Raw genomic sequence first — 21,089 nt, 5'->3', positions numbered from 1 at the left:
TACCTTACTTTGCTTGAACTAGAATTTAATTGAAATGTATTACTCTTGGTACTCATAACATGTATGAACATATTAAGCATTCTCACAGCACACATGAAACACATATTCAGTATAACATTTCATGCAAAATTCAGAAGCTATCATAGTCTCTTAATGAAGTCTAGAGTCAGTAGGCCAGAGCAGTCATGTTTAGTAGTTCAGGCAAAGTATAGGCCCCATTTCAGGGAATCCCAAAAGGTTTTAGATGGAAGGAGATTCTCAGGTCAGCCAGCGGGATAAGAGTTCCCTCTGGCATGACAGCCACATGCTTGTTTTTCAAAAAAGCTTATCTATATACTGTTTCTGCAAGTCAGTTAAGCAGGTCCATCTGTCATCACTTCTTTGACTGAGGTCCCTTCATTCTGCCTAGTTTGCACTTCAGTCACCTAAATTCTTTAGATTGTATCTAAACTGTGCAGCAAGTCTGGAATACAGCAGACTTTCAATTCTAGTCCTCCAGCCATCCAGACTGCTCACAGAGCAGTGGGCTCCCATGCATGCAGAAACCAGAGTGCACAGAAAGGGAAGGACTCGGTGACAGGTCTTGTCTTGGTACAGACTCAATATACACTTCTCAACCTGGGAGATTCCTCATTCCCATAATATAGACAAAGCTGTTTTGTAATTATGTAAAATATTCTAATGAGTGAGGGAACTGATAACCTGAAAGGGTTAAAATTCTGCTTTGGTAACTAAATCATCTTTTATGCACCCCAAATTAAGACCATAAACTACCGAATTACCTGGAGCCTTTTCTCACAGCTCAAATGATCAAAAGGTGTCATATAAAATACATGAAAGAGAAACGCAAAAGACCTGAGGTAAAACTGAAAGGGATAGTGGTTTTTGTAATAAATATTTGAAATTGAATATTAGGCACAGACCATTCTTTTGGAGTCAAAGAGCTCTGCAGAAGATACTTCTAGAACATAAAATGGACACCTTAGAGAAATTAATAAACATATGAAAACAAACTATCTCTAATACAGGTTAGTAATATTTAGTTTACTGTGCAAAGTACATCTTTTAGGCTCTATAATTAAGTAGATAAAATATTTTTTTTTGTTGAAGGAGTGGAAGATAAACTAAGAGCAAAAACAGCTTTAGCCTGACTTAAGCACTGATTATTGGTTTGTCAACCTTGTCAAGTCAGCGGCAAAAGCCTCTGACTTTACCAGGACTGGAATTTGGATCCTAAAAGTATAAGACACTGAACTATCTGGTGATTAGCATGCATTACAGTTACAGCAGCAGACTTCCATTATTTCAATACACTCAGGACTATGCTGGCACAGCCACCTGAGTAAGGGAGGTGACCCTGTGCATTGCTCTGCCGGGCTGCTGACACAGTGCCTTCTCTGCAAAGGCACCTCCTTCAGTCTGTCTACACTGGATAATAAGCAGCATATTAAAAATGTGGTTTTCCCTGCAACACAATGAACTAGCACAGGCAAAACTGAATCCCTGTTCTCCTGACACCTCTATGCCCTCTGCTAAGTTATTCTAGGGAAGAGAAGGCTAGGAATAGCCCGTAATAGTGTAACTGGGCTATTCCCCACATGGGCTCCTGGTAGAGATGGAAGTGTATGAGTGAATATCCACATTTTAATAAAGCCAAGGCACAATCTAGATGATATTTCATTCACTGGCGGAAGATACTGATGAGACAAAGTCTAAATGTAATATGGCTTAAGAAGTACATGGAAAAATAATAACAGATTTCTACAAAATTATCAAAGCAATTCAGAAGCATGAACTCATATAAAACTTCAAAGAAAGCGGTAGTTTTTCAGTGCAACTTTCCTGTTCTATTTTTAGATAATAAATCTAAATCTCCATGTTAACATTTCAGTGCTTTGAATTAAGCTTATTTCTACAGCATTTGAAACAGAAGAGAATATCAAACATAATAAGAACTAGACAATAGAGATGATTGCTAATAACATAAGCCTTTCTCTACCAGTATATGCTAATTAAAATGGTCCAGCTCTCCTGTGACTAGCAAAAATGTGCCAAACTTGTAAAATATATAGCCAAGAGACTTGGACATGGACGTACTTGGACCTGGTAAAAAGTGGAAGACAATGCAGACAATTTTGTAGACGTCTGCAAAGTGTACTTGCTCTCTTAGGGCAAGGCAGACTGGGAATTCCTAAATGAGAAAAGTACAGAAACTATCCCACTAGTTCTAAATAAGCAACTTGATCACATATCTAGGTGGTGTAATTTACATCTTCAATAATACAGTTAGCTGTAAAAAAAAAAATAAAATCTGGAGCTTTTGATTCCTAGAAAGATTTTAAAACCACAGTTGAAAAATAATTATTTTTTAAGTGCAAGAAGTAAAACAACATATTAAAATTGAACATACATGAAGTTACTAATTTTGAACTAGTAGAACTAAGCAACACACACATGCAGCAAAAACTAAGCAAAATTTATCAAACACCCACAATTCACTAGCAATATTATCATCAACTTGCCTTTTCGCCCATTAACAGGTGGGTTTTGCTGTTTTTCCTCATAATCTTTATAACATTAAAAACAGACAATGATGATTTACAATTGGAACACCTACTATGATGAATAATGTAACTATAGCACACACAAGTATTTTGCAAACTATGTTAGCACAATTCCACGAACTACACTTCACAGAATCACAGCACACACTGTGAACAGAACACAGTACACACACCAGTGAACAATGCACACTTAGAGACAGAACCATAACAAAAGCAAGAAAAACGTAAACTGTACTATAATGAAAAATGGGAAGGCAAAGATCTTAAAGGACACTTTGGATGCCAAAGTGAAAACTACAATTAAAAAAAAAAAATCCTGCTTTCCACTCCCAAATTTTGAAATTACTCTGGCATCTAGATTTCTGAATAAGTAATGAGCCCTACCACAGTAATTATTCCTGACTTTCTTTTGAGAAGAAAATAGTGATCTGTATTTTCTTCTCTTAAATAACAACGGGAGTAGGGTCCAGGGCATGGGATTCCAAATACACAGTGATTCAGGCACTTACACTTTTAAGCAGTGATAGCATTTTAGGCATTCGTATGTTTAGCTAGGAATTTTTCCTACCAGCTAGTACTAAATCTTGCTCAGCTTGTCATTTTTTTGGGCCACCCTTCTGGAGCACCTAATTCTCTCCACATAACTGCAGCAATACCCTCATCCTTCCCCAATCTTCTTTCCGTGGACCTTGAGGTATGTACCGCACTGCCTACTCTTAGGCAGCTAAGTCTAGCATTGGTCTATCCCCGAATATTTATAATCATAAAAGCTTATGCTTTTCTGTGCTGATCTTCCACATCCACCACAGTTGATGTATTGTCACAGACAATTATTAACAGGGATAACAGAATGTAACCTATTAACAGTGCATGTAAATGCACATTTATGCTTCTATGATTCTTCCTTTGGGAAAGAAACTTAAAAGCAGAAACGGATGGTTAAAAAATCTTTAGATTTCCGTGTGTTTTTGAATCTGTACGGTGTGCGTGAAATTAGACAGCAAAGTTGTATATTTTAATCACATAGTATTTGAGCTGAAAAATATTTGCATCTGTTTGATTTGATCATGTATCAGTTCTCGTCACACTCACTTCCTTTTTCTACCAACTGAACTGTCTTCCAAGTAGGATGAGGGACATTATACAAAATATTCAAAGTATTTCAATGTAATGCAGTTTCCTACTATTTTTATTCAGTGTCATCAGTCCGCCTACACAAACTAGGGGAAAAAAAGTGTCATGATACAATAACGTTTACTTCCCTGCTTGTAAAAAGTATCAATGAAAAGTAGAGGGTACACACTAAGGGATGTCCACCCAGATCTGCTAAGGCTGTAAGTTGATAATAGTAACAGAGTACTTAAATAGAGGGATAAAAAAGTAAAAAAGTTAGGGATTTTTTGCAGGTTGAACTATTTTAAGCATTCACAAACTGATAAATAAACTATGCTATATTGAATTTCTTTGTCTTGTTCTTACATAAAATGATACAATTATTGTCTGGATTTTGACATTTAATATATTTACAAGCTGACTGGTAAAGCTTCCCTACATGCTCAGGGGAAAATATTTCTAAAGGAGAAAGGCACTTGTGGTCAGACAGACCTGCCTCGACCTCTGATTCCTGAACTCCAGTACGCTTGTTTTCTTCGTCTCCTGCTGCATTTGTATAAGCAAGGTATGGCAGGGGGAAAAAAGCAAGACAAAAACATGCATGCTTTGTTACAAGCTGTTCAAATAAAAGATAAACATCAAACAAAAGACATTCACAATAACATACAAACCCTCTGTCTGTGGCATAAATTATTTTTTGAGTGAATCAAAGATTAAATAAATCCTTGCATTATTTTTCATTAATGTGTCTGGTTTACTCCAGTGAGATCCTTCTGCAAGTAATGATGGTCACATGCAGCCCTTAATATGCTTTATTGCCAATTTCTTGTTAAATTATTGAAGCACTGGAAAGCAGACAGTAAGTACCAAAGCAGAGAAAGCAGACGTATATTGGTAGACAATTGGTTTAAAAGCATCTCCCGTTTGGTTTTTCTTTAGTTTTTTTCTAGAAATAAAGGTCCACGCCTCTGTTTTCAAAGAGCATCTTTAAAATAGTGTATAAATCATAAGTGGGCATACTCAGTATCTTAATAAGAGCAGAAGAAATAATCCAAATGGTTTTCTAGCTTGGAAAATTCAGAAAATTCAGAAAGTAAGACACTTTTCCATCAGTAACTACAGTTGCCTAAAGCACGTCTAAATATTAGAGAACACTGAAATAGCTGGAGAAAGTGGTGACAATATGGTTAATGATAAGCAATACAAATACGTTTCTTTTATATCATTAATAAAGAACCATAACTTTCTTTTGTGACAAAGCTCCTCTAATACCAGGGTAACAACAGTAATGATATAGAAGAGTGTTGAGTTAATAACTGGTGTACCATATGCCTGCTTTAATTTAAATGTTATTCATAATGTTAGTTATTCATTAAGCACACTTGATGTGATACAATTAAATGTAGCATTAAAAGGTTCAGATTTTGATTATTTATTGATTTTTTGTGTTCTCTGTTCCCAGAATTTTTTCCAGGTCTCTCATTACTTGTATAGGTTTACATGCAACTAAATAGCTCATTGAATTATTTGACTTCAGGTTTAGCTAGCATGTAATAATAATTTAAAAACTACTTGTTCAAACAGGTTATTGGTAATAGGGAGAGAAACTTAGGCTACAATCAAAGCCAATGCAATGGAAACTAATCTCTACATAGATTTCTGCTCTATAGTTCTGTGATAAAATCATGACATTTAAATTCCAATTGAAATCATGACATTGAAAATTCCAATTAAAATATTCAGCAGGGACACCATCTATACAGGGAACCTTCTCTCATAGAAAATAATGCATGGAAGGTGTGCTAAAGACTTTAAAAATTCAATTCCAGTAGAAATGAACTAAAATGTTTTTGGCATGTTGGTACCCTGAAATATAAATAAATATGACTCTCTACTAATTTTTCTTTATGCCCTTTGTAGTCTCAGACCTAGATATTAAGGCCCTTAACTGACATAAAGAAAGAGGTGCTTAATTTTTTCTTTTGCTAATCCAAGAGGAAATTATGAACCATTATTTCCCTTGAAAGGTCAGAACCTTTCAAGTAAGTACCGTAAGCTCTGTGTTATAGGTAACATTTGTTCAAATTTTCTATGGAAATTGTACTAATGCAAATAAAATACTTTCATATTCTTCAGGGTCTAAGGACTCTGCTACATTTCAGGACAGTGAACTAAGAATCCACAAGTAACAATCAAAGGTATATTTTTGCAAATTCCTAGCTGAAATCAAAAACCCAAGGTAGATTCAGACATTGGTTGGAGGCCCGCAACTAGCCGTGTTCCCCAGGGGTCTGTGTTGGTTCCAGTCCTGCTCAACGTATTCAACAAGGACCTGGACGATGTGATAGAGTGTAACCTCAGCAAGTTTGCAGATGATACCAAGCTGGGAGGAGTGGCTGACACACCAGCAGGCTGTGCTGCCATCCAACGAGACCTGGACAGGCTGGAGAGCTGGGCTGAGGGGAACCCCATGATGTTCAAAAAGAGCGAGTACAAGGTTCTGCACCTGGGGGGGAACAACCCCATGCACCAGTACAGGCTGGGGGCTGAACCACTGGAAAACAGCTCTGTTGAGAAGGACCTGGGAGTGCTGGGGGACAACAAATAGGCCATGAGCCAGCAATGTGCCCTTGTGGCCAAGAAGGCTGACAGTATCCTGGGCTTCATTAAAAGGAGTGTGGCCAGCAGGTCGAGGGAGGTTACCCTCCCCCTCAACTCTGCCCTAGTGAGACTGCATTTGGAGTACTCTGTCCAGTTTTGGGCCCCCCAGTTTAAGAAGGATGTGGAACTGCTCGAGCAAGTCCAGCGGAGAGCTACCAAGATGAGCAGGGGACTGGAGCATCTCCCATATGAGGAAAGGCTGAGAGACCTGGGTTTGCTCAGCCTGCAGAAGAGAAGGCTGAGGGGGGATCTCATTAATACTTATAAATATCTGGAGGGTGGGCGTCAAGAGGATGGGGCCAGACTCTTTTCAGTGGTGCCCAACAACAGGACAAGGCGCAATGGGCACAAGTTGGAACACAGGAAGTTCCAGCTAAACATGAGAGAAAAAAAATGTCTTTCCTGTGAGGGTGCCAGAGCAGTGGAAGAGGCTGCCCAGGGAGGTTGTGGAGAGTCTCCTTCCCTGGAGACATTCAAACCCCACCTGGACGCGTTCCTGTGCCCCCTGCTCTGGGTGTGCCTGCTCAAGCAGGGGGGTTGGACAAGATGATCTCCAAAGGTCCCTTCCAACCCCTGCCATTCTGTGATTCTGTGATTTCCCTAAGGAAGCCTTATTAATGTTAACTAATCTATTCTCTTTACTCTCCTGTCAAGCACATATAATGCAAGTTACCTCATGCAAGCACGGAAGTGTCTAATATCATGCAGTCAGTACCACAGAAATATCCACACAAAAAGGGGGTGGGTGCAAAGATGGGTACCCTCATTACCTTCATTTTTTAGACTGCTATGTTTGACTAAGTCATCAAGTTCCTAGCCAAGATGAAGGTTGTCCAAGTTCCTCTCCTATATTATATATATATGATCAATCACCTTTTACAAAACAAACTACCTCTATGCCATATATTTTTAAAAACCTGTGAAACAACAGCTGATAGAGTAAGCTAGAATTATGACCAGTGTGAATACAGGTTCTCTGCAATTAGATTATAAAGATCTTTCTCTGTCTCCCGTCAAACTATGATAGGGCACTGGAAAACACATAATAAAATTCCTTCTTATTTTGCAAAATTATGTCTTATTTAACATACAAATTATGTTCTGAATGACACAAAATCCCTTAAAGTAAACAGCATGACTTTTTGTCTGTCAGTAGTATCTGTGTTTTCCTAACCATCAGAGTGTTTCAGTTAACTTGCACTCCATACTGCAAGAATTGCAACAATACAATTGACAGTATATATATTTTCTTTTTAAAGAATTGAAATTGTATCTGAGAGATATAAAACCTAGAGTTATAGCTGATAGCTGCCCCTGATTAAACCTAATCAACTACCCCTGTTAATTCCATTCATAGATAATTTTATCCTGGATTAAGATCACCCATACCTGAAGTTAAGAAGGGACAGTTAATCAACATTGATGTCAGCTTTAAGAGCCTCTGAAATAACTTTCCCAAGACATAAGATTATGATGAGATCATGTAATTAAAGTCTGTACCATAGAGCATAAATAGAAGGGCACATCCTCACTGAGCTCTACTATTTGCTAAATTTCTGAGCACTTCATCTTTTATTTAAAGGTTTTATTACATTTGTTTGGCCTGACATAATTTTCTAGTTTTTATGGTGGGGTGGATGTCTGGGGTTTTTTTTAATAGGGATGAAGAAAGAAAGGGTTATGCTTATTTTTAAGAGGAAAAGGAAAAATCTATATTAGGAAAAAATGCTCGCTCTCTCTGATTAGTAATTAACAACAAACTGAAAGGGCTAATACGGAATATTCTCAAGAGCACTTTATGGTGTTCCATTTTAATTAGCACCAAGCAGTCATTGAGTTCATCCTTCTACCAAGGTGAGTAAGAACAAAGAAATATATCCACATATAAATGAAAAAAATATTTTTAACCCTTAAGGACTATAACTACTCCAGTATTTGTTTATTGTCTATAGCACTAATAATAGAGAACATTTAAGAGTACATAACCATTTCACTGCTAAAAACAAGTTCATTTTAATATTATTGTTTTCCTACAAATATTAATGAGAAAAAAGATATCTCTGTCTCTAGCATAATTTAAAAATACATAAGCAAAATTTCAGCTAAAAAAATAAAATATCTTCTGGCATTTCAGTGGTGAAATGCTCTCCTACTGAGTATGTGGGACTGAGAAAAAGATATATAGGTCAATACATTATCATTAGGAATGGTCCTTCATAGCTACTCACAGCTAGATTTCTTAAAACCAAACTTCTCTGGCTATTTCAGAATTTTGAAATAAATTATTCTGGGGAAACCTAGGTGTCCTGAAACAAACACGTGCAACCACATAACACAGTTCACTGAACTAAATTTACCCCAAATCAATGTCTTTTAATTCTAATCCTAATGTGGAAAGGAGTTACCCAGAGGTTTGTTTTTTCCTCTGCATTACATCCTTTCCAGTTCTACTCACATAGGCATAAGGACACCACATTTCACATTATACTGAGTGCTGCACTATAACAAAAAATCTCCCCATCTGAAGTTACTCCCCTATTTCTACTTGAGACCCTGCATTTCTACTACATTTTACGAAATGGTATGCAGTTTCAACCCTGTAACAAATATAGATTGTTTGAATGTATACAGACTAAATGAGACTACTGTAGAAGTTACAAACATAGAAGTTTTTTTCTCTTTTACAAAACTGAGATGACTTCCAATTCCTTTTTTCCTATAATGTATCTTTCACTAACTCTTTTCTTCAGTATGATTTTAACTTAATCTGGTCAAGAACAAAATCCTTCATTTCAAAATCAGAAAGGTTTACCTTCACAGTATGTTTCCATGCAATATAAAATTCCCCCTCTCATTTAAGTCAAGTATATCCTTCTATAAGAACAGAAAGAACTACTCTCTGACAATGACATTTTCTGGTATGGTCATATAGCCTTCCCAACAACAGACAATTGTTTTGATTATCACCAGGGCATGTAATAACACATAAAAATCTACTCAGATGTCTATAAAGTTTTCAGGTTTACTTGCTGCTTTCTTCATTAAATAACATAAAACCCTTCTACTATAGTCAGCATTTTCGATTCTACTGAACTTCAGCTTTTATCACTGGTACTTCATTTGCTTAAAATAACTTTTTGTAAAATTCAATTCTCCACAGTAAAAAACTGCTGTTAATCATAATTACATTCTGTCACTGACAGAAGTTAGGTAATCTGCTGTTCTTGTAGAGCGTTATTCCTTTTAAAGAAAATCATTATTCCCCTTGAATAGAAGTATTAGAAAATCCTAAAGAAGGATAGAAGAGACCTCAAAGTAGAACTATATTGTTATTGGAATATAAGCTCTTAATTCATTACAGAAATCATATAGAATACTGTGTGAGAGCTGTATCTATGTGTTACATTTTTAATTACAGTGTTTACCACCTTTATATATCTAAAATTCAACATAAAGTGTCCAGTTACTGTATCTCGAGTCACTGATGATGCTTTAATTGTATAGTAAAACTCCAATATCTGTGGATTTGGAAATTTTCTGTAACCCAGGTTTTCCAAAAGACTACTTTAGACAGAGGTACAGGGACATATTACTCAGTTTTCAAGTAAAATCAAATAGAGTTCCTCAAGTCCCAGCAGTACTTGCCAGAGCAAACAATTCTAGCATTTCTATAAAAAACAATTATTGTATAGTATTTATTATATTTCTCTTTATAGAACCTATGATGTAAATAAGACTGCTACCTCTCTAATCAAACACAGTAAATATATGCAGTACTTCACAATTGCTGCCCTAAAAAGCTCACAGTCTAACTAGATATACTAAGCAAAGAGCAGGGAAGAGTGGTAAAACATGAAAGCATATACAGGAATGACAGCAAACATCATGTGATTAGATGTGATTATTTCCTGTCATATCTAGACTGTATTTCATATAAGCATTTCACAACACAGAAGACCACAAAAAATGAACATACTAGGGTGATCTGAGAAAACAGAAGGTTTTTTTCATGACGTTTTGCTTCCAAAATGGAAATAAACACTGTAAACATTGTAAATACTAAATTAAAAAGTCTGATGAGACAGATACAGTAATACTATGTATAGACCCTCAGTGGTATAACCAAAGACTGCAATTGATATCTTGTGGCTTGGTATTAAGCAAATTAAACAGTTTTAATGGTATAAAATATAACGGGATATAATTTTAAGTAAAAGTAGTATAACTTTTTGAAAGACTATCTTGATTCAATTAATTTTTGCTCCTACATAATTGAAAATTACCTAGTAGTCCAGCAACTGTATAACATTGTAACATATTTGCAATAAAAACATCTTTCTGATTAAATGTATGGCTAATATGAAACATGTCAAACAGCCTCAAATGCTTTAATTTAAATATGTGCCTGAAGTGCCAATCCTGAAAAGGTAAGTACCTATGTAGGTTAACTGAAATACTCTTATTTCTTGCAGTGTAAACTCTTGGTATTTAAAATTCGGTACATGTCTAGGTACTTTTCTCATGATAATTGCATTTATATATTAATATTTTATACTGTCTTTTTTTCATGTAGAACCCTGTACAATTTATAAGCCACAGGTCTGAATATAAAAAATACTACATTTTTGGGGTTGTCCTGTGCAGGGAGAGGAGTTGGACTCGATGATCTTTGGAGGTCCCTTCCAACTCAGGACATTCTGTGATTCTATGAATTATTACAATAATTCTGACTATATCTGTGCAATCAAGTAACATCAATTGCAGTTGGGTTTATTTTTCCCTATATAGCCTCCCAAAAAGGCTTTCAGGTGAAAAACAAACTCTCCTTTATGTACAGACCTTCATAAGATTCTATCTCCTTGTCTCCATTGTCTAGGGAAAGTAACAAAAACAAAACAAAAAAAAATAAAAAAGGGAACCAAAGCACAGGGGTTAAAAACAACAGAATTTTTATAAAAGATACAATATAAACATTAAGAAGGATTTTAAAAAAGGAGTGTATATGGCCGTTTAGACTGGTTTTGCTCAGCACATCTAGTTACCAGAAGTGGAAGGGTGAAGATGTATTTGCTATCAAAAATGTGTTTATATACCTCGGTTTCTAACCATTTTGGAAAATGCATCCATTGACCAGTGCTTTTATAAGACATTAAAGATAAGCACAATTACAGTACCAGTAAAACATGAATTATGAAATACCTTGCTGACCTTTCCTATTTTAAAGATTATTACCTCCTTCTTGCTCTTCCTGCTTCAAGATGCAGAGGTTTTATATTATCAATCTGTAACACACTCCATATAAACCCACAAGTGATCAGCTATGCCCCTAAGTCCCAAAAGAGCCAGAGTTTTATTACTAAACAACATACAAAAGATCATTTCCTGTGCCTGTTGAAGTCAATGGCAAAACACCTATGGAGTTCAAAAGGAACAGGATCATGCTTACTAGTTAGTCCATCTTGGTTTGTGTGTATTGCACTGTTGATTATTGTACTGATGATGATTCTTCTCAGTCAAGAGCATTGTAGATATTAAAACATAGTAGAAGAAAATACAGTACAAACTACAACACTACTATCAAATCCTAATTCTGAACACAAGACCTCAAGAGATTTCAACTGTAATGCCAAAAGAAAAATAATAAATATAATCGACCTTCATGAGCAATTTTGCAGTGCCATTTAGGAGAAAACCATACACTTACTTCTCTCCAATGTCCCCTTTGGTGGGAGCTGCGGTAACTGCCTGCCTCTTCGCCCTACTACTGGAGTACTTGATGGACTTGTCTGAACAGACCCAGTTCGAGGATGTGACCTATGAGACACATATCAAAAAAAACACAGCCATTAAATGACAAATTCATCCTTAAATAACATCAAGAATGATAACATGACTAAGTAGGCTTTAGATCACTTGGGACCCTTGCAGTCCCATAGCAAAACTCTTATCTCTTGTCAGAAAAAGACCCGATTAAAAAGAGAAATCTCTCCATGAAAAAGAAGAAAAGAAAGCCAAACTAAGGCTGAACATCCATAAGATGCTTGTTTGCCCAGTCAAGCCAGAAAATTTATTGTGTCTGTATTCATGTGCATATGGATATAATACCCACATACACATAAAATTATACACAAGTCGATTCAACAATCTTTACTCAGCTTGTATTTGGTTAAATTACCAGTGAATGGCAATGAGATTACAGGGATTTGTCTAAACAAAGTAATAAACTGAGAAAAGACACTGGTATTTGACTCTAAGTCTCACTGGGGATTTGATGCTACTAACTCTAACTTTCAAAACACAAAAGAATGTATTCTGTAGATATAAAATAAGGAGAGGCTTTACTGAACATCAACTAGACCAAAATGTACTAATCTTTTTATTGTATTATGTTTATTTAAGCTAAGAGTAACGTATAGAAATCTTCAAAACGTCAATCGGAAAGTATAGCACTCAAACAGGAACAATACAGACTATGGCACAGTAAAATGTAGTCAGAGAAAATGGTGGTTAAAATGGTAATTAAGAGAAAAAGTTTGTACAGTCCATTTAAAGAAACTTTTTTAAAAAAAAAATAGTTTCATTTGATGTTGTTATGATGGTTGTTCCATAAGCGATGTCTGATGAACACAAACAATTTCTCATTCTGTAAGAGAAGAATATGACAGTTATGAGGTGTTTATGTGGGAAACCATCCAGGGTTCCTGACAAATGAGAAATCACAAACAAATGTAGTTAAATACTGTTAGCAAACAATTTGCAATGGCAGCCACACCATTATATCCAGAGTAGAATATAAATAGTGTGTTGGCACTGAAAGGGTTAGTATCTATTGCTACTAGTGATCGGCTAAGGATGAGGCGATACCAATTAGCTACTGGGAAAATAAAATGGTGAGCTGGTGGGGCAGAAGGGGATTAGTCTGATTGATTTGTCTGTTTCACCTCGGTAAGGCAGGTGAAGGAGGGGCAGATCTTCCAGTCATTAATGAAGGCATCGACCTGATGAGGTTTGAGTCAGGACGCTCTGTGGATCGGGAGCGGGAGTTGGTCCGCTCTAGCATAGGACGTTGCTCTGTTGATCTGGATCTTTGATATGGCTGTCTATCTGCTGCTTCACAATTCCTGTAATGTTAGTCAAAAAGCAGCTCAGTTGACTTTGACTTTTCTATTAATTATAAAATATGCTGCATGATACTGGTTTGGAGCAAATAATTTTGTTATGTACATTTTTGGGGGGGGTAAATTTTCTGAGTTCGCTTCTTGATATCATACAGTTTTTTCATACATGTATGATTTGGCATACTCCATACTCTTGATAAATGGGCTGAAATGTTTCCAATGTCTCAGTAATGACTATCCATGCAATAGTCTGTTTCCTGACAATTTCTGGGTAAAATTGTTGTTATTTTGTTAATTAATACATCAAACTTGGAGGAAAAGAATAGCTGACATAATATTAAGTCTCACTAAAGCTAAGGACTCATTTAATTGAGCAGTTTAATTGAATATTTTTACACACACAACTAGATTTTTACAGACTGCATTATCTTTAGAGGTAGTGCTCTTGTTTGTAGGAGAGTCCACATTCCAGATGTTAAAATTACCACATAGTGCTGTTAAATATTATTAGACTCAGGATTTCAGTGAAAATACAAGCTAGGCTATAGTGATGGATTCATACGCAGCGCTCACACTGTAGTCAGATGAAAATCTACAACAACATTAGTACTTACAGAGATTCCAACAACAAGACAATGTTTAGTTTGTAACAAAAAAATCCACCTTCTAACCCAGAGCCTAAAGAACTGTACCAAAACAGCAATGGAAAAAGTTACTATCAGGGCTGCAATGGGAAGAAATTAGACTGAGAAAAAGAGCATTTCTTAATCAAGCAGTCTGGTCTTCTACTATCTTAGGCAATTAATCATGCCATTGCTTTCAGAAATTAATCAAGCCCCACCTTTTTGTCCAATGTAATTGGTCTGTTTGCAAGGAGAAATATTTGCTAGCAATATCCTAAAATACATAAAATCAAGGTAATTTTAAAAGCAAAATCCGTACTCTGATGGAGCTACTTATTAAATTTACACTCCTCACAGCTCTCCTTGAGTAACTGAACAGCTATAGAATACAAATGGGGAACATGTACCCTTCAGGACTTTTCCTTGAGCGAAGTCATGCATTTTACAATGAAGTCAGTTAATACAAAGAGTGACTGGATGGTGATTAAGTGTAACAAGAAGCCGAATTTTAATTAGTATCAAAAAAGAGAGAGACATACCACAGCCTCATTATGAAGAATCTTATTAACAGCATTTCATTTCTAAAAACCATATTGAGACAGCGTATAGTTGTCTCTAGGGTGGCTAACTTTGCTGAATGGTTGATAAAAGATTCATTAAAATGAATGTCTCTTCAGGCCTTCCATGAGGTGATAATTGGACTCCTGGAGTATATGAAGGAATTGCCACAGACAGGTTCAGAATAATACCATTCACCATGAATCTATGTCTATAAGCTCCTAACAAGCAAACACACCACAGTGAGACACGTAATGGTAATTATAAGCTGAGGCACTAAAGATTGGAGGAAAAGTGCAATAAGCCTGGCACAAAACCACAACAAAATTACCTCACTTCTTCTTCTATCAGTTCTGTTTCTGAATGGGAAGCTTCATCAGCAAAAACATCCACTGTCTCGCTTCTTTTATATTGTGGATAGACAAAGAAACAAAACCTTAGCTTTAATATGAATGTTGCTTAGTTTAGGTAACTGTTTAAGAGAGGTTTTAGTGCTATGGAAGGTGAGAAAGGTGTCAGCCATCTGCATGGTGGTTAATAAAATGCCCATGGGAATAAATTCTTAGACTATGGGAATAAATTCCAAGAAGAAATATTCCTAAATTCAACAAAATTACTAAAGATAATATGGCCAAGGTTCAGACAACCCACCCCTACTTTGTTTACCCACATATTTAAGAAAATTAGTGAGCCCAAAGAGATTTTCTTCTTTGGGTCTGTCACACACAGAGAGCTAGAACAACCCTTCTCCTGCCAGCGAGTGTGGGTCTGGGGGAGCACATAGCAGCAGGGACTGGGCAATATCATAAGAGGTGTAATTCAATTTTCTATTTCTCTCTCCTTCCAACAGTCAGTAGGACATACAGGGGAACGGGTGAGCAGTAACCACATGACCCTCATAAATACTTCATGAGAAGTTAAGCCTCTTGTTACTGCTAAGGACTCATTCTCTTTAGCTGCAGTATAAAAAATGTTTCTTAGGATGTTAGGGATCTGACCCATTGCCTGTATTAGAAGGCAGGGAGGCATTTTTACTGTTAAGACCAATACTAACGGCTTAGTGGGCAGGCAGGTTTTGTATTCTACAGAACGTCATTGAGTCACTATAGCTAACCACTGTGCCAACAGATAAAGGCCTCAGAAATTTCATATTCAATAGTTAATATAAATATTCCATTTGCCACAATCTGCAGCTGGCATTTACTTCAAGTAAAAACACAACCAGCAGTTCCCAGAAGTGAAGGAGGACATGGGTTTGGCAGTGAACTTTTTGCTTTTAGATGAAGCTTTGGCACCCCTGTTGTTTTGTAGACTGAAGACGAAGTTGAATCCTGAGGTGAAACTGAGTTGTTACCCTCAAGTTACTGTCTACATGCTGAGAAACTCTCAGTACCCACAGGAGCAAACAGAGGGCTATATAAGCATACTGACGGTCTTCCACTTGAAAGCTTCACTGTGTGGTTTTAGATCATACACATATAAAGAACAATTCAACAGACAGTTTTACTGACTGTTCTTTGTCCTCACATATCTTTTTGTCCTTTTAACAGAAAACACATGTGCTATATGATCCAGGTCTTTAGAAATGAACTGCCCCTTTTATAGAAAAAATATCACTCCAATAACCTGCTTGGGCAGTGAAGCTGCTCACCTACCACAATATACAACTATGTTCCAGCCATAAGCATGGAGCGGGAGTTTGTAAAACACCTCAGTGAATTAAAAACAGAAGTTCATAACTTTTCAGATAACATTTTTGAGGGCTTATGCTCCCAAGTTATCCAGATGCAAGTCTTCTCTTTTCTCATTTATAATTCATGTCATATGATTAGTGATTTTTAAAGAGGGAAATATAGTAGTCTAAGTTAATGTATTCAACATCCATGTAATATTTTAATGTATGCTAGAGCTGTTTATCTTTGCTAAAAGACTTTTATTATATAAAATACAGTTAATGAAATGTCAAATAGTGACCTCCTCCATTTAGCATCCTCCTACCCTTGCTAAGGAAAACGTGCATGGCAGCTGGCCTATCCCCTGTCAAAGTCTACAAGACTTGTGAGCATAACTCTCCCCTTCACTGAGGAAAGAGTACAGCAGTAAGTGTTTGCTTCCTAACCAAGCACACCTATCACTCTGAAACTGTTTGAGCTCTCCCTAAGCCACCATGCAGAAAGCTCTGTGAGTATTCAAAATCTAATTTTACATTCCAAACTCATCAAAAATTAGAATTAGAAAATTAGTATTTAGGTGCCACTGTAAATTCTAGTAACTACAGTATCTAACCAAAGGTGCTACAACATTTTGTTTTAACTACTGATTTATCTGCATTGTTCTATAGTCATACTCCGGAAATTTCAAAAGCTAACTCCTTTCCCAATGCAGAAAATAACCATTTCTAATTTTTAATTTTTCAGATTTGTTACTCTGGTTAACAAAAAGAATTTTCAACAAATTAATATATTAATTGATCTAAACTTATGTATAGAGAAAGCCTTATAAAAGATGACCATTTTTCAACAGTAAGCAATCATAACAGCTTACAACACGAATAAGTTATTTTTCCTGAAAATAACTGAAAGCAGTTTATTTGAAAGCCCAGTTAAATTCTTTTCTGTGTGCAAGACTAAAAATCCAAGCTATGAGATCATGCCAATCACAATTTTAGTACTAGATTGTTCTTGTAACAAAAAACTGAAGAAATAAAAATAGAATTGCTGTAGGATTACAGTACACCACAATTCAGCTCCTAGTGCATCTTTTTTCATCTAGAAACACTGAGCACAGAACAGAAGTACAGCAATACATTGTCTAATTATGATAATTTCAAACTCCAGCTAACATACAATGGTAATACCTGTCAGTGTCTGTGGATGGCTGCTGGATTTCAATCCTTGGACATGTTATTCTTCTACTAGCTATAGGAACTTTGCTGTTTAGTCACAGACACAAGATCCTCTGTTAGCATAACATATAGAAGCATGTCTACAAACAACTGAGATTTCTAGTACCAAGCAAACTTAAATTTGAGTCATAACTATTGTAATGGAAAATGGGAAGGAGCAGTATATCGCCAAATATCTAGATAAACTGGTGACTGGATATCTTACCAAATCACTCATGTATACCTATAAAGAAACTTAATATAAAATTATGCACTGCTATAGTTTTTAAAAGCCAGGAACACAATGCTTTTAGGTATTCTTGCAAAATTAACAAAACCAGGAAGCAAGGCAAGATATTTTTGCTGCAGGAATCTTCTATCATGTTTTTTATATATGAGGTATATATATCTATACACATATATACACACACTCATATGATCTATTCACATGCACTTTACACTGTGGTGGATGTGATAACGACAAGTATCTACATGACAGTCATAGGCATGACTAAACCGTAACATGCCAGTATCTGAACTACTTTTCTACTAGCTAACTCAGGAAAGCAAAGCAGAGAACTCAGTTGCGATCCCAGGCACATTGTGCTCCACACTGCTATGCGCACACTGCTACAGCTACAGAAACTCAGTTGCTTACAGCTTGCTTAGGTATCTGTGCATGGCATTGCAGTCATTTTGGTGATTCTGTTGTAGACGTACCTAATCTTGCTAACACATGATGGCATGGTACAATTATAAAAATGCTTAAAGCACATATAGCTATAACTATAGAGATTTACTCTCCAAAATATGTTTCATCAACAGATTCACTGAGGAATAGCAAAGCCCTGCTTTGTAGGGAGTTAGACCAGATTGTTTTTTCAGGGTCTTTCCAACCCAAATTAGTTAATGATTCTATGGAAGCTGTCAGAGGTTTATGCTAGTTATTACAATCAAATATCAATAAAACCAATAAGTACTGACAATCTTGGAAGAATTAAGACTGAAATAATGTGCTGAAATATTTCATATCCTCTTTATTTGTAAAATCAGACCAAATTAATTTTGTGTATCTTGGAGGAATAGAAAAGCAAGTTCTATATTTGAAGGGAAGATAGTAAAAATATGCAAGCAATTTCTTGTTTACAGAAAATCTCAACATTAAACAAAAAGAAGTGGTGAATGCTTTTGAGAAAGAGGCTTCTTAACTTCCAGTTAACACTATTTGCAACTGCCTTCAAATGAAAGCAAACACAGCAAATGAGCTAATAATAATAATTTCCGTTAATAAGTTAACTTTAGTTTAAGAATCAGTTTCCAGTATTTTACTCAAAGGTAATTTCTCAAAAAATGAACCTTGCAGGCTACCATTTCCTTACACAGGGGTAAACCAATGAATGCAAGCAACATATATGTTGCCTTATGTCTTACCAATTTATTTAGCTTGCACTAACTTTATCATATTAACATATATTCATATTTTTATTCTGTGCCTACAATATGAGATGTTTGGAGGTATTCCTTCACTAATAATTTAAAAGTCTGAAAGACTTAGGCAGATATTTGTTCTAACGTAACATGTTGAGTGTTTGTTTTTACATTGTTGTTTCTGGTACTTGTAACACATTTTCGTTTATATACCTTTTTATAGTACCTTGTACTTTGCCAACTGCTTCCAACTTTCAGCATCTTTAACATAGACCCTCAGCTGACATATATTAAAGAATCACACTGCAGGAACACATATCTCTCCCTTCATGAGATGACTCACTGAAGATCATGATAAAACTAATTAGCATTCAAAAGCTGGGAATTCAAAATTCTCAGAGCAGGCTGAAATCCTCTCCCCACCCCACCCCAGCTCAATTTTATAACAGAATATACTGCTGCAATTCTCTCCAAGATAATAATGTAAACTTTAATAAAAATATTAGAAATATTCCAAAGTATTTCAGCTTTATATTATAAACTTATTACACATATTTTCCCATTTCAGAACACAATACCCACGCAACTTGAATGTTGTATCACAATGTATGAGCAATGACAGGAACATTCAAGGGTTTTAATGAACATATGTTTCATGACAGAAGAGTAAGTGATATACAGGGCAATGCATAGAGAAGCTTGAGAGAGAAGCAATGAAAGAGAAGCATTTCCTAATAGAGTTTGAATGTTCAAATGCAGCTCAGCAGAGGACTTAGACTATAGACTAATCAAGTGAATTAGTTGTAGCCTTAAAATTAAGCATGTACCTAAATACGCCTTTGTAGAGTGCAGTACTAAATGCAAAATTTGAAAAGTACTTGGTTCTTGGTGGGTTTTGTTGTATTTTTTCCTCAGATCTTATATATAACTTTATTTGTACATGGCACGCTGTATTTAATTGGCCTTTTTTTTTTTTTCCCCAGTGACATTTTAATGGACCAATAATATGGCAGACATTTAATTAGTAAATTATCACAAGCAGGGCTTAATACTGCAAATATGTGCTTATCTGTCTTCTTAATTTTTGGCAAAGATCTATAATTCTGACCTCACTGAAGTCAACAATAGTTCTTTCACTTGATGAGGCCAGGAGTTCAGTCATATCTTTCCAAGATAAGGAGATACATAAGACTTCATTATCCTTTAAGATCTTAATTTACAAATGAGCAAAATAGCATCTGTTTCTGTTAAAGGTATTCTGTAAACCCATTGATCTTAACAGAATCTGATCCATTTCAGTAGTCTTCATTTTATTAAAGTATGTTCTATGCCTTACAGTCTACCTAAAAGTCATATTGGTTCACAACAAATGCTCTTATATTTTGTTTCTATTTGCACATCTTTTTGGAGCTAAATTTAAATGGGGACAGAGAGTGCTAACACATCAGTTTCTTTTTTAAGTTACAAATCTGTTTTTCCCCCTGATATTTACCTACATTAACATCTATACAGTACTAAATCTAAGACATCTGAAGTAAACCAGAATTATTTAATGTGACTATCAAACGCAAACACAAAAGCTTTGTTTACACTAAGCACTTTCCAGCCTTCTTCAAATGCTGTCCATTTTCAGTATGCTTGTGCACTTGCCCAGGAAGAACTAATAAGCATAGCCCTTGCTGTAAGCACAAATTAAGTGTCTACTTCAAACACTTAAAAGTGAAAAGCCAGCAAACAGTGGCACTCTGGTTCAAAAGGCTGGGGAAGAAACATGGTCTCAGGTAAGTCTCTATGGCTGTGCTAATGTTGAGCCAAAAGACCATTACAAACCTCTCCTCCCTAAAGAGAGAAACTTGCATTAAAATATTGAAGGATTAATCCTGGTTTTTACCAGTGCTTTTTTAGTTTGAAGTCAACTAAGTCCCTTATGCTCCTTCAGTCTCTGAATTCCTTAAACAGAATTCCCGTTTGAGTCAACATATACAAGACAAATATGAATCACAATTTTATTTAAATAGCCTTAGGACTGCAGGTGAACTGTGACTAATCCATTTTATATATATATCTTCTGTTCTCAACAGATGGTATCATTTTATATGGTTTGTTATATTCAACTGAGTATAGCCTAATAGCCTTCCAG

The 21,089-nt window shown here is 35.8% G+C and overlaps 1 protein-coding gene across 3 annotated transcripts in view; it reads right to left on the bottom strand.

Moving 5' to 3' along the window:
- The window catches only part of RIMS2 (regulating synaptic membrane exocytosis 2), a 400,038-nt gene that overhangs the window by 126,033 nt on the left and 252,916 nt on the right, over window positions 1-21,089 (bottom strand). For all 3 annotated transcript variants that reach the window (XM_075085579.1, XM_075085580.1, XM_075085581.1), the window contains one exon: window positions 12,043-12,152. In XM_075085579.1, the coding sequence (XP_074941680.1) occupies window positions 12,043-12,152 (110 nt within the window). The remainder of the gene's footprint in view (window positions 1-12,042; window positions 12,153-21,089) is intronic.

Source organism: Phalacrocorax aristotelis, chromosome 2 (genome assembly GCF_949628215.1).
Source record: "Phalacrocorax aristotelis chromosome 2, bGulAri2.1, whole genome shotgun sequence".
NCBI lineage: Eukaryota > Metazoa > Chordata > Aves > Suliformes > Phalacrocoracidae > Phalacrocorax > Phalacrocorax aristotelis.
Note: the sequence above shows the minus strand (reverse complement) of the source record. Positions and strands in the feature narration are given on the sequence as shown.